The 25,040-nt window shown below is 42.4% G+C and overlaps 1 protein-coding gene across 4 annotated transcripts in view; it reads right to left on the bottom strand.

Annotated features, from left to right (window-relative positions):
• Window positions 1-25,040, bottom strand: part of MTG1 (mitochondrial ribosome associated GTPase 1) — a 321,942-nt gene that overhangs the window by 211,436 nt on the left and 85,466 nt on the right. For all 4 annotated transcript variants that reach the window (XM_069753046.1, XM_069753049.1, XM_069753048.1 and 1 more), the window contains exons 2-3: window positions 9,340-9,403; window positions 1,821-1,926 (exon numbers count right to left, since the gene is read on the bottom strand). In XM_069753046.1, coding sequence (XP_069609147.1) covers window positions 1,821-1,926; window positions 9,340-9,403 — 170 coding nt within the window. The remainder of the gene's footprint in view (window positions 1-1,820; window positions 1,927-9,339; window positions 9,404-25,040) is intronic.

Genomic DNA, 25,040 nt, shown 5'->3' with positions numbered 1-25,040 from the left:
GGGCCTTTATCGCACACGATGGGATTACATAAAGGGCTCAGAGGACTGTAGCACACATGATGGAATTCGATACAGGTCTCAATAGCAGGTATCACACAGGATTGGCCTACATACAGGCCTCCGCAAAGTATCTCACAGGATGGGATTAGATTCTCTAAAGGTACCTTCACGCTAAACGATATCGCTAGCAATCCGTGACGTTGCAGCGTCCTCGCTAGCGATATCGTTTAGTTTGACACACAGCAGCGATCAGAATCCTGCTGTGATGTCGTTGGTCGGGGCTAGAGGGCCAGACCTTTCTTTGGTCGCTGGCTCTCCCGCTGACATCGCTGAATCAGCGTGTGTGACACCGATTCAGCGATGTCTTCGCTGGTAACCAGGGTAAACATCGGGTAACTAAGCGCAGGGCCGCGCTTAGTAACCCGATGTTTACCCTGGTTACCATCCTAAAAGTAAAAAACAAACAAACAGTACATACTTACCTACCGCTGTCTGTCCTCCAGCGCTGTGCTCTGCACTCCTCCTGCACTGGCTGTGAGCGTCGGTCAGCCGGAAAGCAGAGCGGTGACGTCACCGCTCTGCTTTCCGGCCGCTGTGCTTACACAGACAGTACAGGAGGAGTGCAGAGCACAGCGCTGGAGGACAGACAGCGTTAGGTAAGTATGTAGTGTTTGTTTTAATTTTAGGATGGTAACCAGGGTAAACATCGGGTTACTAAGCGCGGCCCTGCGCTTAGTTACCCGATGTTTACCCTGGTTACCTGCATCGTTGGTCGCTGGAGAGCAGTCTGTGTGACAGCTCTCCAGCGACCAAACAGCGACGCTGCAGCGATCCGGATCGTTGTCGGTATCGCTGCAGCGTCGCTTAATGTGAAGGTACCTTTAGTGCATTACACAGACACAGGGCTCTGCAGATTGTATAAAAGATGAGATTAGAGGCATGGTTAAGCAGACAGTGTCATGGGTAATGGGGATGGATGCACGGATCTGCTCGTTGAGATGTCTGTAATGCAGGGCATCTGAAGAGGCTTTACTGCTGTGTCTGCACATAGACTTTTGACACGCTTCGCATACCCAACAGTAAAGCCTCAACCAGATGTGCTTGCAACACAGACATCTGAATGAGGCGTTACTCTGACAAAGTCAATGCTCACATCACAGCAGTGAGAGGATTTCTTTGCGGTGCTCTGAACACTGCAGTGACAGCAGCGGCGAACACAGGTCAACAGCCTGACATTGTATTACTAATACCAGGCTACCCAGCTGTTCTCACTGTTGGAAGAAGTTACTGCTGCTGGGCAGCCCTCATCTCTCACAGCAGAGATACCTTCTTTCAGCAGTGAGAGCAGCCTGGCACTAGTAGTACATTACCAGGCTGCCTGACCTGTGTACAGCTCCGCTGCCTGTACAAAGTTAGCACTCGCTACTTTTGTGACAGTTTACAGCATACAACTCCTCCCGCAGCTCAGAACAGGAGAACCCAAGGGTTGTGCCCAGTTTACAGCTGAGGTAGTCCTAGTGTAAGAGATTATGTCGGATGCAGACTGTAGTCTCCTAGCCTCCAATGCCTTGGGGGTGCCGTATTCACGGTGTGTAGGAGCATGTTCAGTCCCTAGCAGCTGCAGAAAAAATGAATAAATGTTCACAGCACATGCCATTTTATAATAAGGCTTATTGATTGTATAAATAATTTTTTTAATGCAAAAATAAAGAACTGTGATATTCATTTTAAAGTAAGGCTACTATGCACAGAGTTAAAAAGAATCTTTTATGTGACGCTTACAATGCATGCTCTATGATTGCATTTGTTGTTTTTTTTACCTTTTCTTGAGAGAGGTCTGCCAAGTCCATCTTGTTCAGTATAAGCAAGTGAGGTTTTAGTCCAAGGTATTCTTTAAAAAGAGGATTTCTACCCGAAAAAGGGATTTGTTCATAGTTAAAGACATCTTTGGATAATTGACAGAAATGAGCAGAGCATATATTGTAAAATCAAGTATGTGGATATACAAGCATATTTCTTTCTAAGGCAATATTCACACTACATTTAAAGTGAAATGATCACTAAATTTTTTTATGATTTAATTTAAAAGCATCGGTAATAACAATTTGCAAAAAAAATGATAAACAAGGCATATACCAAGTGGGAGAACAACTCCCTTGGCGCAAGCCTCGGTAGAGCCGACTTCAGCTGACATACCTCCAGGGAAGGGAATTCCCACTTCCCCCTGCTCTGTTGACGTCACTGTCCCATGAAGCAGTGCAGCAAGGAAAGTGAGCAACAGTATGCCGATCTGTGCCCTGGCACTGCAATGGATACTGGTTGTCCTCAGTGCAGCTGACATTTATGTGAAGGAAGCCTACTGCTCCAGAGGCAGACCAGAGACATACAACCCTGCACTGAAGTTACAATGTTTGCCAGTGTACTCATTGTGCCCCTCCCCCACTGTGTCACAGCAAACAGGGGTGAGAGTTGAAGTGCTCTTAACAGAAGCTACCTACTCAAAAGCCATCTTGTCCAGACTACCCCTTCTTTATGTATTTCCTATTCCTGTATACGGGCACTGCATAACATTTGTGTGTGTTTACACATTTGTCACACGTTTGCCTGTCTGTGTATATGCCTCTCCCTCCCAGCCCCGGGCCAGCAGCATCGTCCCACTCCTGCAGCCGTCAGCTATGTGCAGCAGCGACCATGCCTCCTGGGAACCTGCTCCACCGCTTCACAGGTATGATACCATAAAAGTAGACCAAGACGACATTTTACTAAAACATTATTTTTCCTATTTTCCCCCCAAAAAATTGGGGTTTGTCTAATAATCGGCAAAATACAGTGTATATATACACTGCTAAAAAAATAAAGGGAACACTTAAATGCAATGTACCTCCAAGTCAATCACACTTCTGTGAAATCAACCTGTCCAGCTATGAAGCAACACCGATAGGGAATCAATTTCTCCTGCTGTTGATAGGGAATTAGCAGGACAAGCCCTATAAAGGATTGGTTCTGCATGGGGTGACCACAGACCATATCTGTGTTCTCATCCTATTTGGCTGTTTTGGTCAGTTTTGCATTTAGACATTGCTCTCACCCACAGAAGTACTGTACAGTAGCATGACGCAGTGTCTACAACCCCCATAAGTGGCTCAGGTAGTACAGCTCATCCAGGATGTCACATCAATGCGAGCTGTGGCATGGAGGGTATCTATCGGCACAGTATCCACAGCATGGAGCAGATACCAGGAGACTTGGAGGGGGCTGTAGCAAGACAACAACCCAGCAGCAGGACCGCTACCTCCTACTTTATGCGAGGAGGAGCAGTACCAGAGCCCCGCAAAACGACCTCCAGCAGGCCACTAACATTCATGTGTCCGCTCAAACTCTCAGAAACAGACTCCATGAGGGTAGTATGGGAGCCCGATATCTTAAGGTGGGTGTTCCGTTTACGGTCCAAAACCATGCAGGGCGATTGGCATTTCCCAGAGAACACCAAGATTGGCTCTTCACCGATGAATATAAAAAAGAAAAACACTGCTTAGCTTAAAAAAAAAAAAAAAAGTTAGCCTCAGATTTGCCAGAAAACGTATTGATGATCTCCAATTTTTGGGGGAGAACACTCTGTTGACTGACGAGACAAAAATTGAATTTTTTGGGAGGTGTATGTCTCATTATATCGTATATACTCGAGTATAAGCTGACCCGAGTATAAGCCAACCCCCTTAATTTTGCCACAAAAAACTGGGAAAACTTAATGACTCGCGTATAAGCCTAGGGTGGAAAATGCAGCAGCTACCGGTAAATTCCAAAAGTAAAAATAGATACCAATAAAAGTGAAATTAATTGAGACATCAGTAGGTTAAGTGTTTTTGAATATCCATATTGAATCAGGAGCCCCATATAATGCTCCATAAAGTTTGATGGGCCCCATTAGATGCTCCATATTAAAATATGCCCCATATAATGCTGCATAAAGGGTAATAAGGGCCTCATAAGATGCTCCATAGAGATATTTGCCCTATATAGTGCTGCACAAGCGTTATGGCCCCATAAGATGCTCCGCATAGCCACTTGCCCGATATAGTGCTGCACAAGTGTTATGGCCCCATACAGATGCTCCGCACAGCTACTTTCCCCTTATAGTGCTGCACAAGTGTTATGGCCCCATACAGATGCTCCGCATAGCCACTTGCCCCATATAATGCTGCACAAGTGTTTTGGCCCCATTATAGTGCTCCGTACAGCCACTTGCCCCATATAGTGCTGCACAAGCGTTATGGCCCCATACAGATGCTCCGCACAGTCACTTGCCCCTTATAATGCTGCACAAGTATGGCCCCATAAGATGCTCTGCACAGTCACTTGCCCCTTATAATGCTGCACAAGTATGGCCCCATAAGATGCTCTGCACAGTCACTTGCCCCTTATAATGCTGCACAAGTATGGCCCCATAAGATGCTCTGCACAGTCACTTGCCCCATATAGTGCTGCACAAGCGTTATGGCCCCATACAGATGCTCCGCACAGCCACTTGCCCCATTTGCTTTTGCTGCCATAAAACCGGACCGAGGAGCAGGTGACTATCGCGCAGCGCTCCCCCTCCCCGTATACTTACCTGGTCCTGGCGCTGCGTCCCTGCTTCTTCCCTGGCGCTGCATCTTCTTCCTGTATTGAGCGGGCAGCGTTACCGCTAATATACAGTAATGAATATGCGGCTCCACCTCTATGGGGGTGGAGCCGCATATTCATTTCTGTAATGAGCGGTGCCATGTGACCGCTCAATACAGGAAGAAGCTGCAGCGCTGGAAGAAGGGACGTCCAGGGACCACGCCGGGAGCAGGTAAGTATAATTACACAGCCCCCGCTCCCCCTCCCTTGCCGACTCCCGGGTATGACTCGAGTATAAGCCGAGAGGGGGACTTTCAGCCCAAAAAAAATGGGCTGAAAATCTCGGCTTATACTCGAGTATATATGGTATTTGGCATAACAGTAATAGCATTTCAGAAAAGGAACATCATACCAACAGTACAATATGGCAGTAGTGTGATTGTCTGGTGCTATTTTTCTGCTTCAGGACTTGGAAGACTTGCTGTGGTAAACGGATCAATGAATTCTGCGGTCTACCAAAAAATCCTGCAGGAGAATGTCCCACCCTCTGTTCGTGATCTCAAGCTGAAGCACACTTGGGTTATAAATCAGGACAATGATCCAAAAACATACTAGTAAGTCCACCTATGAATAGGTTAAGAAAAACAAAATTAGACTTTGGAGTGGCCTAGTCAAAGTCCTAACCTTAATCCGATTAAGGTACTGTGGTATGACCTTAAAAAGGTTTGGAAACCCTCCAATGTGGATGAATTAGAACAATTCTGTAAAGATGAGTGGGTGAAAATTCCTCCAGAGTGCTGTTAAAGACTCACTGCCAGTTATCACAAATGCTTGATTGCAGTGGTTTCTGCTGCTAAGGGTGGCCTGACCAGTTATTAGGCTTAGGGGGCAATCACGTTTTCACACAGGTCCTTATAAGCTTGGAATTCTTTTTCCCTTAATAAAAAATACCTTCATTTAAAAAACACTATTTTATGTTTACTTGTGTTATTTTTGTCTAATATTTAAATTTGTTTGGTGATCTAAAACATTTAAGTGTGACAGACATACAAAAGAATAAGAAATCAGGAAGGGAAAAACATTTTTTCAAACCATTGTATATCTACAATCACCTTACTGTAATATACTGTAATATGTGCAAAGGTGATGGTTCATTAAGGGTACTAATTCATCAGCGCCGGTTTTTAACAGTGCTTAGAAATATGAGAACAGCACTGACATACCCATGGGTGTCAGCTGTATGTGTGTGATCTGTTAAAAAAAACCTTAAATATCGCGGTTAATCGCAAAAGCGGTATTTAAGTTGTTACAAGGGGTCACAAACCTCCTCAGTAATCACTGGACCCTCGCAATGAGAATTGCGGGTCCCGATCGTGACCCCAGGGTACCGTGGCCTGCGAGATTAAGCAATAAGCTGGGTCTCACAGGCTGTCACAGACACTGAAAGCTCTCATGCACTGCTGTACAAGAATACAGCAGTGCCCGAGATCAGTGCTCAAAATAAAAATTATACTTGTCCCACAGTAAACAAGTGTACAAAAGTGAAAAAAGTTAAATAAAATATGTAAAAAAAAAAAAAACCACCACAAAAATCTGTTTCGCTACTCAAGATGCAGCGTTTGAGATAAAACCGAAATTAACAAAAAAACAAGCACACAATTGGTATTGCAGAGTCTGAAACGACCCGCTTTATAAAAATGGCACATTATTCAGTTTGACAAACGCCATAAAAAAAATTAAAAAAAAAAAAAAAAAAAAAAACACGCCAAAAATGTTGCTTTTTCATCATTGTGGCGCTCAAAAAAAGTGAATAGAAAGCGATCAAAAAAGTCATAAAAGTTATATAAACGAAAGCGCCAAACCGTTCGGCAAAAATCATGGCTCATTCGTCAAAAAAAAAAAAATCTACAGCTCTCAAGATTATGACGACGCAAAAACAAATTCATTTTGCTAAAATATTGTTTTTAGTGTGTAAAAATAGCAAATGATAAAATACAAATGGTATCGCTGTAATCGTAATGATAATGTGTGCAAACTGTAAAGCGCTGCGGAATATGTTAGCGCTATATAAAAATAAAGATTTATTTATTTATTTATTTATTTAATCGTACCAACTCGACAAACAAATTTTTGTTTTCTGAATTTTACCGCACGGTGAATGGCGCAAAATAAAAATAACTGAAATTGCTGGGTTCTATTTATTGGGTCTGAAAAATCAGAATAAAAAGCAATATTTTTTTTATGTACCCCAAACTGGTAGCAAAAAAAAATTAAAAAAATCTGCAACTCATCCCGCAAAAAAAATAAGCCCTCATACAGCTCTGTTCGCCAAAAAATAGTTACAGCTCAACACCGGAGCCCACCTAAGAGCAGGTGTACTAATCCCGGACGTACTATTCGGTCCGAGGTCAGTAAGGGGTTAACCCCTTCATGACCTTGGGATTTTCCGTTTTTTCCATGTTCGTTTTTCGCTCCCCTCCTTCCCAGAGCCATAACTTTTTAATTTTTCCGTCAATATGGCCATATGAGGGCTTATTTTTTGCGAAACAAGTTGTACTTTTGAACGACATCATTGGTTTTACCATATCGTGTACTAGAAAAAAATTCCAAGTGCGGTGAAATTGCAAAAAAAGTGCAATGCCACACTTGTTTTTTGTCTAGCTTTTTTACAAGGTTCACTAAATGCTAAAACTGACCTACCATTATGATTTTCCAGGTCATTACGAGTTCATAGACACCAAACATGTCTAGCTTCTCTTTTATTTAAGTGTTGAAAAAAAATTCCAAACTTTGCTAAAAAAAAAAAAAAAATTGCGCCGTCTCCATTTTTCGGGATCTGGGGTCGGGTGAGGGCTTATTTTTTGCGTGCTGTGCTGGCGTTTTTAATTATACCATTTTGGTGCAGATACATTCTTTTGATCACCCGTTATTGCATTTTAATGCAATGTCGCGGTAACCAAAAAACCTAACTCTGGCGTTTCAAATTTTTTTTCTCGCTACACCGTTTAGCGATCAGGTTAATCCTTTTTTTTTATTGATAGATCCGGCGATTCTGAACGCGACGATACCAAATATGTGTAGGTTTGAAATTTTTTTATTGATTTATTTTGAATGGGGCGAAAGGGGGGTGATTTAAACTTTTTTTTTTTTTTTTTTTTTTACACTTTTGCCATGCTTCAATAGCCTCCATGGGAGGCTAGAAGCTGGCACAACTCGATTGGCTCTGCTACATTGCAGCGATCATCAGATCGCTACTATGTAGCTTAATAACAGGCTTGCTATGAGCGCCGACCACAGGGTGGCGCTCACAGCTAGCTGGGATCAGTAACCATAGAGGTCTCAAGGACCTCTATGGTTACCATTTTGATGCATCGCTGACCCCCGATCATGTGACGGGGGTTAGCGATGCGCTCATTTCCATCCGGATGCGCCGGTTAAATGCCGCTGTCAGCGTTTGACAGTGCAATTTAACTAGTGAAATCGTGATTTCACCCGCCGCTATTGCGGGCACATGTCAGCTGTTCAAAACAGCTGACATGTCCCGGCTTTGATGCGGGCTCACCGCCGGAGCCCTGCATCAAAGCGGGGTATCTGACCTCGGACGTACTATCCCGTCCGAGGTCAGAAAGAGGTTAAAGGGCATAAAAATTAAAGTTTCAAAATTGCTAAACTTTTGCCAAATTTCAAATAAACGCAAGTCATATGAAAGAAATTTTTCAACTATCTTAACGTACAATATGTCATGAGAAAAAAAAATTCAGAATCACTGGGATCCGTTGACACATTCCACAGTTATGACTTCAAAGTGACAGTGGTCAGAATTGTAAAAATTGGTCTGGTCAGGAAAGTGAAGACAGGTTTCTACCGAGAAAAGAAGAAAAAAAAAGATTGCATACAGACAGCACTTGGATGAAAGTGAGAAAAAAAATCATACCACTTTTCTGGGTGAGAATGGGACAGATTTTTATACGCTAGTATGCGAGTTAGAGCTCGCTCAATCTCCTTTGAAGCTTAGTCTGTGGCTTATATCCAGATAAGTAAAGATAGTTTTCCCATCTGTCACATTAACTTATTACCAGTCGTGTCACGGGGTGGGGAAAATCAATAGGAACAAGTAAGCAAGCACACTGACTGGCTGCAGCACCATTTAAATGATGCAGTCTGTGCTTGACAGAATCATGTAAATTAACAGCAGCGACTGAGGTTACCTTGGCTAGCTACTGTTCTAGTCAGATGCTGGCTGTCTGTTACAGATGACATTTGCTGGTTATGGTCTTGAGCCTGCTCCACACATGCGCACACTGACTATTAGGGTACCTTCCCACAGTCCGTAAACACTGCGGATTGGACACTGATGTTACAGCATAGTGGAGGGGATTTTATTAACTCCCATCTCCACTATGCCTGCAGGGACACCTCCAGCTTCCCTGCGTATACGCACATGCGGTGTGTCTTTCCAGACCGCAGTATGTCAATTTATCTTGCGGAGACGCTCAGTCTCTGCAAGATAAATATCACCAGTCCAATGTATTCGGCGTGGCGATTCCGCATGGTTTAATGAACACATGTGAAATCACCACGCGTACAAAAGCCAGCAGTATTTTGGATGGAGCAGACATGTGCTGCGTCCAAAGCGCTGCCAATACTGACCGTGGAAACATACATTTATGTCATTGGGTGCAGAAAGCTTAAAAATGTGATGTATCAAACTTGTTACTCCATGTACAAAAGGATATTCGGGCATCATGAACCTCTAGGATGCAATCAACTTTGCCAAGTTTAGCTCTCATTTGTTTAAGCCCTGCAAAAAAAAAAAAAAAAAATAACTACATCAAAAGATGATTCAAGTTAAAGTTTAAGTTAAGCAGGAGCAGACAAATATATAAAAAACACATTCTTGCCGATTCTCTTGATGGGTATAGGAGTTTACCTGTGGGCCTGGCTTAAAAGGACAGAAAAAAAATATTAAGGGGGAAGGGTCTTCATAAATAAATTTTTAAATACTTTTAAATCAGCAAATCACAATTGTTTCATCTAGCTAGGTAATCACTATAGAAAATTAAAATGGTTACCACATTGTTATAGACCGGTCTTAGAATGTTATGACAGGTGACTATGAGTATGTGCAGTAGGAAGCCTCACTTCTGCGACCTAAAGATACAAATGCCATGTAATGTCATTCAGAAAGACAAGGAGGAAGGCAGTGCAATAAGCCTCTTACCTCATCACCACCGGTATCTCCATTAGGCTGCTATCACACTAGCAGTATTTGGTCAGTATTTTACATCAGTATTTGTTAGCCAAAACCAGGAGTGGAACAATTAGAGGAAAAGTATAATAGAAACATATGCACCACTTCTGCATTTATCTCCCACTCCTGGTTTTGGCTTACAAATCCTGATGTAAAATACTGACCAAATACTGCTAGTGTGACGGCAACCTTAGGTCAGATGCACAAAATAGACAGCAGTGTGAGCAGTCTCTTCTTACCCAAGCACCCCTTGTATATCCAGTATTAGATCAGACAGAAAGGGTGGATAGCAGTGTGAGCAGCCTCCTCTTACTTCACACCAGTGGTATCAAGTATTATATCAGATAGACAAATAATATTAAATAACATGGTCAGCAGCAGAGTGAACAGTCTCCCATTACCACAACACCTCTGGTATCTCGAGTATTCGGTCAGATAGACAGGGTGGAAAGCAGTGTGAGCAGCCATTTCTTACTCAAGCACTTCTGATATCTCCAGTGTTAGATTAAATATATAGGTTGGACAGCAGTGTGAGCAGCCTCTTCTCACCTCAGCTCCCATGTTCTATCCAGTATTAGATCAGTAAGACAGGACAGAAGTGCAACACATCTGATATCTAGAGTCAGATCAGAAAGTTCAAGTGGGAAACGTGAGCAGCCTGAAGAATAAAACTTCAACAAATCACGTAAAATGCACGAGGAACTGCGTAAAATAAAACCGATTCTTGACTTACTACTGATTTTTTTTAATTCGCCCTCGCAAAGATCGCAAGGCTCTGCTCACCAGCATTTCCATGTAAAATTGTTGAAAAACATGATTCAGACAAAACCTCAAGCATAAGATTGCCTATATTGAGGCAGATGAAGACCCTGGATGCAGTCTGGCTTATAATCCTGATGGTGTGTCTTTTTAACACCTCCCCCCCAAACCTGTTTGCACCTTCTTAACCACAATCACATATTGCATGACATATACCTTGCATACAAGTGGTTAATTATTGGATTAACCTTCTTAACCAGGCCAAATTTTTACAATTCTGACCAGTATTACTTTATGAGGTAATAACTCTAGTTTCAGTGAATTCCACTGATTCTGGTTTGATTTCGTGACATATTGTACTTCAGGGTTGTAGCAAAATTTATTCAATATGACTTGCTTTAATTGGGGGGGGGGGGGGGGGGAGGGGAGACCGGAAAGTTTTACAAAAAATTTGCAACTTTAAAATTTTATGCCCATAAAATCAGAGATCTGTCACACAATATAGTTAATAAACAACATTTCCCACATGTCTACGTTACATCAGCACAATTTTTGAAACATACCATATTTTTTTTGTTTCAAAGTTAGATGGTTTAAAAGTTTATCAGCAATTTCTCATCTTTGCATCATTTTTTTTTTTTTTTTTTTTTTTTAAACAGACCACATTACATTTGAAGTGACTAAGGAGTCTGTATGACAGAAAATACCCAAAAGTGGCACCATTCTGAAGCCTGTATCCCACAAGATGCTCAAAACCACATTCAATAAGTTTATTAACCCTTCAGGTACGTGACAGGAATTTATGGAATGTGGAAAAAAAAAAGAACATTTAACTTTCACAAAAATGTTATTTTAGACCCAATTTTTACTAAGGAAAGGAAAAAAATGGACCCCAAAATTTGATCTGCAATTTCTCCTTTGAATGCAGATACCCCTTATGTGCCTATGTTGGAGAAAAACCACAGTTTGGGCGCATGGCAGGCCTTGAAAGGGAAGGATCGCCATTTGACTTTTTGAAAGTAAAATTTGCTGAAATAATTAGTGGATGCAATGCCACATTTGGAGAGCCCCTGATGCGCCTAATCAGTGGAAACTCACACGTGACCCCATTTTAGAAACTAGACCCCTCAAGGAATTTATCTAGAAGTGTGGAGAGCACACCCAGACGCTTCACAGAATTTTACAATGTTGATCTGTGTAAAATGGGGGGGGGGGGGGGTTGGGGGAAGGCCAACAAAGCTGTATTAGCCCCAATTATTTTTTATTTTCACAACTATAGCAGGAGAACATGGAGCCCAAAATTTGTTGCACAACTTCTTGAGTACAACAATATGTGGTCAAAAACCCCAGAATGGAAGAAGTGTCATAATGGAGTTCAGATTTTGCTGGAATGGTTTGAGGATGCCATGTCACATTGGCAGAACCCACCAATATAGGACCTCATTTTATAAACTCCCCAATGAATTCATCTAGGGGTACAGTGATCATATTGACACCACATGTGCGTCACAGATTTTTATACTATTGGGTGGTAAAGAGCGCATAATTTCATTTTACAACTAATGTTGTTTTAGCTTCTAATTTTTAATTTTTCTAAGGGTGACTATGAAAAAAAATGGACCTCAGTTTCTTGCAAAAAATTCTCCCGAGTATGCCAACACCCAGAGCTGGCCCGAACGTATAGGCGAACTAGGCGGCCGCCTAGGGCGCCGAGCCAAAGGGGGCGCCAGAGAAAAAATAAAAAAAAAATTATAAAAAATCTTTTCAAAAGGCAAAAAGTTTTAGGGATGGAAAGAAAAGTGTACATAAATTTTTTTTACCATAAATTTGAAAGAAAAACCATTGAGCTTCAATTTACGCACGGAAAGGAGGCGCTAAACTACGGACGTGAGTCGTTTGCATCGTCTGCTGACAGGTGTTTGATCCCGCGCGTTTATTTAGCTCCTAAGTTTTCAAACGTTGGCAAAGCAAAGCAAACATCCAAACATGCACACTTAGCACACACTACACTAAGGGGGCGCCCGAGAGAAAAAAAATACGTATACTTAAGAGGTAGGTGTACCATATGGCCTATTTATATGTAGTTTGGACTTTAGGTACTAGGTACTAGTTGGCGATTATATTGATAGATGTCATCAGCAGTTGATGCGGCTAGTGGGAGGAGTCTGTTTTGACGCATTGGCGTAGACTGCCTGGCTGGACTGCCAGTCAGGCCAGCTAAGGCAAAGGAGATAGTATCTACGTTTTTTGCATATCGGCACGCGTGATTATAATATTTTCGAGGTATGTCTCTGCATGCTTTATCATGTGAGCCATTGCTGTTATTTTGTAAATTCATTAGATTCATTGTAACATGAGGTTTCATGAATGCAAATAGAAAATAGGTGGTTTTTAGTAAATTTTTGGCCTAGATTCTAAAGTGTTAGGTGCTGCGAGGTAGGTATATTGTTTTGATTTTAAAAAATATTGGAAACATTGGAAATTGTTAAAGAAATTTGTGGTTTTTGTCTTAAAAGTAAAATGGTATTATATAATGTTCAGATAACAATTTTAATTGGCGCGTTAACTTTTAGGTAAATGCTGTGTGTTGTAACGAGTCATGGCTGATAAGAAGAAAAAACTTTCGGGATTTCAGAACCGTAAAAGAAAAGCTGAGGAGAAATCACTTTAAAAAAATCAAAGGGTCATTTTTAAAATATCTAAGCAATAGAAATGAAGAGGCGGAATTCCAAACGTTGGAACAGCAGGCTTCTGTTGCCTCTGAAATATCGAATGTGGAAATAGAATTTGTTTCTCATGCTGAAAATAGTGAACTACAACCATCAATATCTGGTGGTAGATCTGATCAGAGTACCAGTACTGACATGGAGGCTGGTACATCTATAGAAATACTACGCAAAGACTATTCGGACGATCCTGCTATGTGGACCATAATCAATGATGACTTGGCCCCACACAAGTTAAAGATTTCGATTTTCCTTTGGACACTAATCGTAGAAAATTTTCTTGTGTTCACTATAAACGTCGTCTTGTCAATGGTGAAAGTCTTGAACGCAATTGGCTAACGTATTCTATTCAGAAAAATTCAGTTTTTTGTTTTTGCTGCACGTTGTTTCCAGACTCATCACTTCAACTAGGAATCAAACGCTCAGCCTTAGGTACTGATGTTGTAAATGACTGGGAAAACATATCTGCTATTTTAGCCAGCCACAAAAAAAGCAAATATCACATGATTAGCTTTCAAAAATGGAAGGAACTCGAAAATAGACTTAAGATGAACAAGACCATTGACGAAGAACACTTACACAAAATTGAAGAGCAAGAAAAATACTGGCATCAAATTTTAGATATCTCTAGTGAGGGTACTAGGTACGCAAAACTTAGTGTTCCGTGGATCAAATGATGCATTGTTTGCATCTAATAATGGGAACTTTTTGAAATTTGTGGCGTATTTGGCTATGTTCGATCCCGTCATTTGTAAGCACATTCGGAAAATCCAGGACAAAGATTCATGCACATTATTTGGGAAAAACAATACAGAATGAGATGATTCAACTGCTAAGTAATGGTATTCAGGAAAAGATTCTTGATGATGTCAAAACTGCAAAATACTTTTCTGTAGTGCTGGATTGTACTTCAGACGTGTCTCATGTTGAACAAATGACTATCATTGTTCGGTTTGTTTCCACATCAGAAGACAAAAAGTTAGAAATTAAAGAGCACTTTTTGGGATTCATTCCTGTTTCTGATACAACTGGAGGTGATTTGACAGCCACTGTCTTAAACAAATTTGAAGAACGGTCGCTCTCTGTGGACAACTTACGAGGGCAAGGCTACGACAATGGGACCAACATGAAGGGAAAAAACATTGGACTACAAAGACGAATTTTGGACATAAACCCACGTGCATTCTTTGTGCCTTGCAGCTCCCATTCTCTAAACTTAGTCGTCAACGATGCCGCTAAATGTTGTTTTGGAGCGACAACTTTTTTCCTGTTAGTTCAAAATCTCTATGCATTTTTCTCTTCGTCAACTAAGCGTTGGGAAGTACTCGTGCGTCATTTGCCATCTCTGACTCTAAAACCTTTAAGCAAAACAAGGTGGGAAAGTAGAATTGATGCTCTGGCCCCCCTCCGTTACCAATTGAGCGAAGTCCATGATGCCCTAATGGACATAGCAGAAAATCTTAGTCTCACAGGAAGCTCTGGAAATGTCTCCCGGCTAGAAGCTCAAGGTCTTGCTAAACAAGTTGGAAGCTTTTCTTTTGTTACATCTGTTCTAGTATGGTTCAACATTTTGTACGAAATCAATTTGACAAGTAAGTAACTTCAGTCACAAGAATTCGATTTAGTTGCTGCTTCTCAACACCTTGACAAAACAAAGAAATATCTGCAATCATTAAGAAGCGATGAAGAGTTTGAGAAGCTGTTAGTTGATGCGAGGGAAATCGCAGAAGAGCTTAGCATACCAGCTAATTTTGAGTCAAGTTCTGCGCCAAAACGTTTAAAGAAAAAAAAACAGACAGTTCTCTTATGAAGGGAAAGATGAGCCCATAAGAGATGAGAAACAGTTTCAAAATTAACTTTTACGTTGCGATCTTAGATACTGCTATAAATTCAGTTGATGAGCGGTTCACTCAGCTGAAAGAAATGGAACCAAGCAAATTTGTTCTGGATAAGTGTAAAGCTCTGGAAAAGTCTCTTACACACAACGAAGTAAAAGACATCGATGCCATAGAGCTATGTGGTGAACTGCAGGCAATGTCAAGAAGTGTTCCAGAAGATTCATCACCAAAAGACGTTCTTGAACTTTTGCTTAAATCTGACTTGAAAGATAGTGTCCCCCAACCTGGTGGTGGCTCTAAGAATTCTTTTGACTCTGCCTGTGTCCGTGGCCTCAGGAGAGAGAAGCTTCTCAAAACTAAAGCTAATTAAAACATATTTAAGGGCAAATATGACGCAAGAGAGGTTGGTTGGGTTGGCAACAATTTCGATAGAATCTGAAGTTGCTAAACAAATTAATCTCAGTGACTTAGTGTCATCCTTTTAAAAAAAAAAGGCAAGGAAACAAAAATTTTAATTACCTATGGTCGTTTTTGTTTTGTGTTATTGATTACTTTGTATATATTTGTCCTATACAACTTTTCAGAAGATTAACCCCTTCCCGACCCATGACGCCACGTAGGCGTCATGAAAGTCGGTGCCAATCCGACCCATGACGCCTATGTGGCGTCATGGAAAGATCGCGTCCCTGCAGATCGGGTGAAAGGGTTAACTCCCATTTCACCCGATCTGCAGGGACAGGGGGAGTGGTAGTTTAGCCCAGGGGGTAGTGTCTTCACCCCCTCGTGGCTACGATCGCTCTGATTGGCTGTTGAAAGTGAAACTGCCAATCAGAGCGATTTGTAATATTTCACCTATTATAACGGGTGAAATATTACAATCCAGCCATGGCCGATGCTGAAATATCATCGGCCATGGCTGGAAATACTAATGTGCCCCCACCCCACCCATCGCCCCCCCAGCCCCCCGATCTGGCCGGTACACTGCTCCGGCTCCCCTCCGTCCAGTGCTCCGCTCCCCCCCGTGCTCTTGTCCGCTCCCCCCGTGCTCCAATCACCCCCCCGTGCTCCAATCACCCCCCCTGCACTCCGATCCACCCCCCCCCCCGTGCTCCGTTCCAGCCTCCCGTGCCCTGTTACAGCCCCCCGTGCTCCGTTACACGCCCCCCATGCTCCATTCCACCCCTACCGCGCTCCGATTCCCTATCATACTTACCGATCCTGCCGGGGTCCCGTCCGTCTTCTCCCTGGGCGCCGCCATCTTCCAAAATGGCGGGCGCATGCGCAGTGCGCCCACCGAATCTGCCGGCCGGCAGATTCGTTCCAAAGTGCATTTTGATCACTGAGATATAATCTATCTCAGTGATCAAAATAAAAAAAATAATAAATGACCCCCCCCCCCCCCCCTTTGTCACCCCCATAGGTAGGGACAATAAAAAAATAAAGAAATTTTTTTTTTCCACTAATGTTAGAATAGGGTTAGGGGTAGGGTTAGGGTTAGGGGTAGGGTTAGGGTTAGGGTTAGGGTTTCGGTATGTGCACACGTATTCTGGTCCTCTGCGGATTTTTCCGCTGCGGATTTGATAAATCCGCAGTGCTAAACCGCTGCGGATTTATGGCGGATTTACCGCGTTTTTTTCTGCGCATTTCACTGCGGTTTTACAATTGCGATTTTCTATTGGCGCAGTTGTAAAACCGCTGCGGAATCCGCAGAAAGAAGTGACATGCTGCGGAATGTAAACCGCTGCGTTTCCGTGCAGTTTTTCCGCAGCATGTGTACAGCGATTTTTGTTTCCCGTAGGTTTACATTGAACTGTAAACTCATGGGAAACTGCTGCGGATCCGCAGTGTGTGCACATACCTTTAGAATTAGGCTATGTGCACACGGTGCGGATTTGGCTGCGGATTGGCCACTGCGGATTCGCAGCAGTGTTCCATCAGGTTTACAGTACCATGTAAACATATGAAAAACCAAATCCGCTGTGCCCATGGTGCGGAAAATACCGCGCGGAAACGCTGCGTTGTATTTTCCGCAGCATGTCAATTCTTTGTGCGGATTCCGCAGCGTTTTACACCTGTTCCTCAATAGGAATCCGCAGGTGAAATCCGCACAAAAAACACTGGAAATCCGCGGAAAATCCGCAGGTAAAACACAGTGCCTTTTACCCGCGGATTTTTCAAAAATGGTGCGGAAATATCTCACACGAATCCGCAACGTGGGCACATAGCCTTAGGGCTAGGGTTGGAATTAGGGTTGTGGTTAGGGTTGTGATTAGGGCTAGGGTTGTGTTGTGATTAGGGTTATGGCTACAGTTGGGATTAGGGTTAGGGGTGTGGGGGGGTTAGTGTTGGAGGTAGAATTGAGGGGTTACCACTGTTTAGGCACATCAGGGGTCTCCAAACGCAACATGGCACCACCATTGATTCCAGCCAATCTCGTATTCAAAAAGTCAAATGGTGCTCCCTCACTTCCGAGCCCCGACGTGTGCCCAAACAGTGGTTTACCCCCACATATGGGGTATCAGCATACTCAGGACAAACTGCGCAACAATTTCTGGGGTCCAATTTCTCCTGTTACCCTTGTGAATCAAAAAAAATGCTTGCTAAAACATCATTTTTGAGGAAAGAAAAATGATTTTTTATTTTCACGGCTCTGCGTTGTAAACGTCTGTGAAGCACTTGGGGGTTCAAAGTGCTCACCACATATCTAGATAAGTTCCTTGTGGGGTCTAGTTTCTAAAATGGGGTTACTTGTAGGGGGTTTCTACTGTTTAGGCACACCAGGGGCTCTGCAAACGCAATGTGACGCCCGCAGACCATTCCATCAAAGTCTGCATTTCAAAAGTCACTACTTCCCTTCTGAGCCCCGACGTGTGCCCAAACAGTAGTTTACCCCCACACATGGGGTATCAGCGTACTCAGGAGAAACTGGACAACAACTTTTGGGGTCCAATTTCTCCTGTAACCCTTGGGAAAATAAAAAATTCTGGGCTAAATAATTATTTTTGAGGAAAGAAAACGTATTTATTATTTTCACGGCTCTGCATTATAAACTTCTGTGAAGCAATTGGGGGTTCAAAGTGCTCACCACATATCTAGATAAGTTCCTTGTGGGGTCTAGTTTCTAAAATGGGGTTACTTGTAGGGGGTTTCTACTGTTTAGGCACACCAGGGGCTCTGCAAACGCAATGTGACGCCCGCAGACCATTCCATCAAAGTCTGCATTTCAAAAGTCACTACTTCCCTTCTGAGCCCCGACGTGTGCCCAAACAGTAGTTTACCCCCACACATGGGGTATCAGCGTACTCAGGAGAAACTGGACAACAACTTTTGGGGTCCAATTTCTCCTGTAACCCTTGGGAAAATAAAAAATTCTGGGCTAAATAATTATTTTTGAGGAAAGAAAACGTATTTATTATTTTCACGGCTCTGCATTATAAACTTCTGTGAAGCACTTGGGGGTTCAAAATGCTCACCACACATCTAGATAAGTTCCTTTTGGGGTCTAGTTTCCAAACTGGTGTCACTTGTGGACGGTTTCTACTGTTTAGGCACATCAGGGGCTCTGCAAACGCAACGTGACGCCCGCAGAGCATTCCATCGAAGTCTGCATTTCAAAACGTCACTACTTCAATTCCGAGCCCCGGCATGTGCCCAAACAGTAGTTTACCCCCACATATGGGGTATCACCGTACTCAGGAGAAACTGGACAACAAATATTGGGGTCAAATTTCTCCTGTTACCCTTGGGAAAATTAAAAAATTCTGGGCTAAATAATTATTTTTGAGGAAAGAAAACGTATTTATTATTTTCACGGCTCTGCATTATAAACTTCTGTGAAGCACTTGGGGGTTCAAAGTGCTCACCACACATCTAGATAAGTTCCTTTGGGGGTCTAGTTTCCAAAATGGGGTCACTTGTGGGGGGTTTCTACTGTTAAGCCACATCAGGGGCTCTGCAAACGCAACGTGACGCCCACAGAGCATTCCATCAAAGTCTGCATTTCAAAACGTCACTACTTCACTTCCGAGCCTCGGCATGTGCCCAAACAGTTGTTTACCCCCACATATGGGGTATCAGCGTACTCAGGAGAAACTGGACAACAACTTTTGGGGTCCAATTTCTCCTGTAACCCTTGGGAAAATTAAAAAATTCTGGGCTAAATAATTATTTTTGAGGAAAGAAAACGTATTTATTATTTTCACGGCTCTGCGTTATAAACTTCTGTGAAGCACTTGGGGGTTCAAAGTCCTCACCACACATCTAGATAAGTTCCTTTGGGGGTCTAGTTTCCAAAATGGGGTCATTTCTGGGGGATCTCCAATGTTTAGGCACACAGGGGCTCTCCAAACGTGACATGGTGTCCGCTAATGATTGGAGCTAATTTTCCATTTAAAAAGCCAAATGGCGTGCCATCCCTTCCGAGCCCTGCCGTGCGCCCAAACAGTGGTTTACCCCCACATATGGGGTATCAGCGTACGCAGGACAAACTGGACAACAATATTTGGGGTCCAATTTCTCCTATTATCCTTGGCAAAATAGGAAATTCCAGGCTAAAAAATCATTTTTGAGGAAAGAAAAATTATTTTTTATTTTCATGGCTCTGCGTTATAAACTTCTGTGAAGCACCTGGGGGTTTAAAGTGCTCAATATGCATCTAGATAAGTTCCTTGTGGGTAGTAACAAACCAAGCAAATAAAATATAAAACATTTTATTCAATATAATTAAAAGACACAAATGCAATTCATATGTAAATGTATACAAGACAAGGGGAAACACGGCAGAATGGACCCAAAGCAATCCACGAAATAAAAAATAAATATATAGGAAAGAATCCCTAAGTACACAAACACCAGCAGGCTCTGTATTACAAAGCATGAATGACCACAGATGAAATATAACAGTAATTCATATAAAGAGTACTAACACACTGTGTGTGTAATCAACAAAGACCATATATATATGTGGACGGTAGATGAAGATAACTGTGTCCTGGTGAAAACTACTATAATATACTAGGCTAGGGGTTATATGGTATACCCAAATATGGTACTAGTGTACAAAAAAAGTTGTGTAGAACAGTATCAATAATCCGGTATCTGCATAGGTCCGGAATAAAGTGTCAGTGCATAGTGCAAATAACGCATATTAATCCATATAGGAGCCATACTGAGACACTAATGAATAAGATGTCAGCGCTGCATGTATACCTGCTGGTGAGAGGATTGCCGTGGGACAGGATAACCCCGACGCGCGTTTCGCAGCGTGGCTTCTTCCAGGGGGTCGTAATGGTAGGTGGGACACAGTGCGGTCTTATAAAGTGCGGCGTTTGTTATGGCGCTGGCGTCCATCAGTCACAAAACAGGAAGCGGCGGGTCCGGCGTCCCACGTCATCAAGTCCCGCCCCACTCCGACGCGTCAGAGGGGTGGGGAACAAGAAGACGCTAGGGGACACGTTGCCACGGCAACCCGAAGAGGACGAAAGACACGAGCGCACTACGCAGCACCCACAGAGCACCAATGAAAGACTACAAATAGGTTTAAGGGGAATACCGGAAATGTAGAGGCTGAAGGAACATAAAGAGGTGACCAGATATTGAAGGGGAAGTTTATATAATGAGAACCTACAAATAATGAAATATACCGGAGATGTAAGAACTGGATAAATATGAGGAAATAACCGGATGTTGAAATAAACGAATGTGGGGAGATAACCAGAGACGAAAGAAAGTGTGCGCTAGATGTAAAATAAGGAACGTGAAGAAACGCCAGAATGTACATAACTGGCAGGTGTATATAGAGCAATGTGCTGGGTAAGAAAGAAAAAAGAACAATAATGTAATAGGTACCCAAGAGAAAGGGGACTATATATATAGGAATGTGTAAAGTGCAAGACTAAGTGTGTAATATACATAGGGCTAAAGTATAGCCAGAAATGTAGGATATAAACAGTACAATGCACGGGCAGTGTATATAAAAATACAATTTAAGTCCAAATGCATGCAAAGAATTATTATTATTATAATAAAAGTGTGATTAAAATACACATTTCTTCTTTCCCAATGTGTAGGTAGGTCCGGGATTCAAGCATGTGACGCAGACGTAGAAGACGTGAGGAGGAGGATGAGACAGCTGGTTAAGGTAAGTTCAAATTGTCATAACTACAAAAAGGAAACACAGAAAATGTTAGTGGATAAATACATGAACAGCCAAATCAAAGGGGTGATACGAGAAATACACAAAAACATGATGAACGCAATATTTGATATATATGTATGAAGTATAAAATAATTTAAAAACATGGCACTGAAAAAAGTCCCGATAAATGTAACAAAATATTAGAGAAAGGGAGCGAAACTCATCACCTCGTTCAGGCCCTTAGGTTGAAGTGAGCCTAGCCTTGAGATCCACTTGGTCTCAAGTTGAGCCAGTTTGGTTTTTGCATCTCCACCTCTTGAGTCCCTCAAAATCCTATCTATGCCAATCACTCTTAATTGGCTAGAATCACAGTTGTGGACCAATCTAAAGTGGCGTGGTATGGGTTTTAGAGACATTACATCGCTGGTCTCACTGGCATGGTTGATGTCACGGACATGCTCTCGAGTCCGTATTTTCAAAGGTCTAGAAGTCATCCCTATATATTCGAGGCCACATGGACACGTGGCACGGTACACAACATAGTCCGTGCCACAAGTGATGTTATGCGTGATCCGAAATATCTTGCCACGCGAGTCCTCAAATTCCTGGGCTCTGTCCATGTTCTTGCAGGCCAGGCACTTTTTACAAGGGAAGAAACCCCAACTCGGTCCTCTGGAATTGAACATGTTCTGTGTGGTCTTACCCTTGTACTGGCTATGGACTAACATGTCCTTCAAGTTCTGAGCCCTCCTGTAAGTGATAGATGGAACTGATGGGACACTTTTAGCTAGGACAGGATCATTCAAGATAATAGGCCAAAATTTTGCGAGATCCTCCCTCATTGGCTTCCATTTTTCATTGTAGGTGGAAATGAATCTCACCGTGGTAGATGTAGATGGTTTACACTTAGCTCGTAAAAGTTCAGATCTAGGTTTATTGCTTGCTTTGAACCAACCCTGACGGATCACCCTGTTGGAGTACCCCCTCTGTAAGAACCGCTGTGTTAGTTCCGAGGATTGAGTTTGAAAGGAAGACTCAGTGGAACAAATTCTTTTAGTCCTCAAAAACTGTCCATAAGGAATGCTGTTTTTCAAGGGTCTGGGGTGTGATGAGGCAGCGTGTAGCACTGAATTGACAGAGGTTTCTTTCCTGAACACCTCAGTGTGTAGAAGACCATCCTCACCTTTTAAAGATTTTGGTATCCAAAAAGTCGATGCTCGTTTGACTATACTTGCAGGTTAATTTTATGTTCAGCGTGTTGTCATTCAGAAGGTGGATAAATGAGGTTAGGTCCGTCTCAGAACCCTGCCAAATGACAAAAATGTCGTCAATAAAGCGTACCCAAATACACACCTTTTCAATTAAAGGGATGACATCGGTAAGGAAAATTGTACGTTCCCAAGACCCCATGAATAAATTAGCATATGAGGGCGCAAATGCAGCCCCCATAGCAGTGCCCTGTAATTGAAGGTAGAGGACTTCCTTAAACATGAAGATATTGTGGGTCAAGGCAAATTCCAATAGGGTGAGTAGGAATTCAACTAGATCATTATCATTTGTAGACATATGGAGGAAGTATCTGACCGCTTCAATCCCGTCATTATGACGAATGGACGTGTACAATGATTCCACGTCGAAGGTCACCAACCACATGTCATTCTCCAGAGGGATGTCAGCCAATTTACGGAGTAAGTCCCCAGTATCCTGAATATATGATGGGAGGCTCTCCACCATGGGCTTAAGGTGAAAGTCCAGGAATTTATTGATTTGTTCACATAGTCCGCCTCCCCCGGATACAATGGGGCGTCCAGGAGGATGAGTAATAGACTTATGTACCTTGGGAAGTAGATATAAGCAGGGTGTACGCGGTATCTCAGGAACCAGTCCATCCATTATCTCTTTAGAGATTGTTCCATTCTGGAATGCCTGTTTTACCATGTCCCTGAGTTGGTTCTGATATGTTGATGTGGGGTTAAAAGTCAGGCGTTTATAGCAACTGGAGTCTTTCAGTTGTCTGAGCGCCTCCTTCTCGTACATTGAGGAAGGCCATAAAACAACATTTCCCCCTTTATCAGAGGGTTTGATGACAATGTTGTCGAGTGATTTTAATTCTTTGATAGCCCTTCTCTGTCTTCTCGTCAGATTGTCATGTTGTATCCCAGTAGGGATACGACGAAATTCTTCGGTCACCAGTCGAACAAATAAGTCTATGTCAGGATACAAACCAAGAGGGGGGAATTTCTTAAGTTTAGGTACTACAAACTTACTCACAGTAGGTGTTGGAGTTTCGTTGCTGAGTTCTTCCAGTATGGCGATGGTTTCCTGTTCCTGGGGGGACCACTCACTCGCAGTAGATGGTTTATCGTGTAATTTTTTGAGTATCAATTTTCTGGCGAAGAGATGTAAGTCCTTCAGGGCTGTGAAGTAATCGAAAGATGCCACCGGAGAAAACGTTAGGCCCATACTGAGTACCTCCATTTGGTCTGTGGACAATTGAAAATCAGATAGGTTAATTACCTGCAATTTAGAAGATTTATTAGAGGATCTCAGATTCCTATGTTGATATGGACTGAATCTGTGGCCACCTCCACGTTTACTCCTATTACCGGAGCCTCCCTTAATTGAATAGGGGCCCGGAGTGCTCTCCATCGATGACAGAGATGAGTTGGACGAAGCCCTCTGAAGTGCATGGGGTTGTTGCCATCTATACACACTGTTAGTCTGGAAGTCATTCAAATCCCGTTGGAATTTCTTAGTTTTAGTCTCCTGAATCTCCTTGACCCAAGTCATTAAAAGTTTGTCCATCTCACCCTTAAACATCTCCATGTCAGCAAGGGGAAGAGTATTAGTCAGTTTCACTTGGAGGGCCTCAATCTCCCCCTCCAACGATTCCAGAGTCTTCTTGTTCATGCCTATGAGGATCTCCATAAGAGATCTAGAGCAAGTGGTGCATGCCTCCTCCCACCTACCACGAAAAAATGAATCCTCCACAGGGAATGATGGCAAGATCCTCACTCTCAGACCACGAGGGATGAGACTCTTCATTAAATAATTTTCAAGAGAGGCCTTATTCCACCAGATGCGGGCTCTTTTTTTAATTAAAAATTTGAATGAGTTTTTCAATTCAAATGTGCTCCCATCTACATTACCCACACTCTGCACATGTTCACCCTTGAAGATAGTGTCAATGTTGGAAAGCCATAATTGATCTCTGGCCTTAATGTCCATGGTCAGAAAAACTGTGAAAACACAGAAAATCAATCAATATACCCAAAATGTTAGACCAAATAATGTCTGAGGTGTACCTCCAGAAATAGCATATATCCCAATAAAAGGGGAAGTAACAAACCAAGCAAATAAAATATAAAAAATTTTATTCAATATAATTAAAAGACACAAATGCAATTCATATGTAAATGTATACAAGACAAGGGGAAACACGGCAGAATGGACCCAAAGCAATCCACGAAATAAAAAATAAATATATAGGAAAGAATCCCTAATACACAAACACCAGCAGGCTCTGTATTACAAAGCATGAATGACCACAGATGAAATATAACAGTAATTCATATAAAGAGTACTAACACACTGTGTGTGTAATCAACAAAGACCATATATATATGTGGACGGTAGATGAAGATAACTGTGTCCTGGTGAAAACTACTATAATATACTAGGCAAGGGGTTATATGGTATACCCAAATATGGTACTAGTGTACAAAAAA

This window comes from Ranitomeya imitator, chromosome 2, assembly GCF_032444005.1.
Source record: "Ranitomeya imitator isolate aRanImi1 chromosome 2, aRanImi1.pri, whole genome shotgun sequence".
Taxonomy (NCBI): domain Eukaryota; kingdom Metazoa; phylum Chordata; class Amphibia; order Anura; family Dendrobatidae; genus Ranitomeya; species Ranitomeya imitator.
The sequence above is the reverse complement of the archived record's forward strand: the minus strand, read 5'-3'. Positions and strand labels throughout refer to the sequence as shown.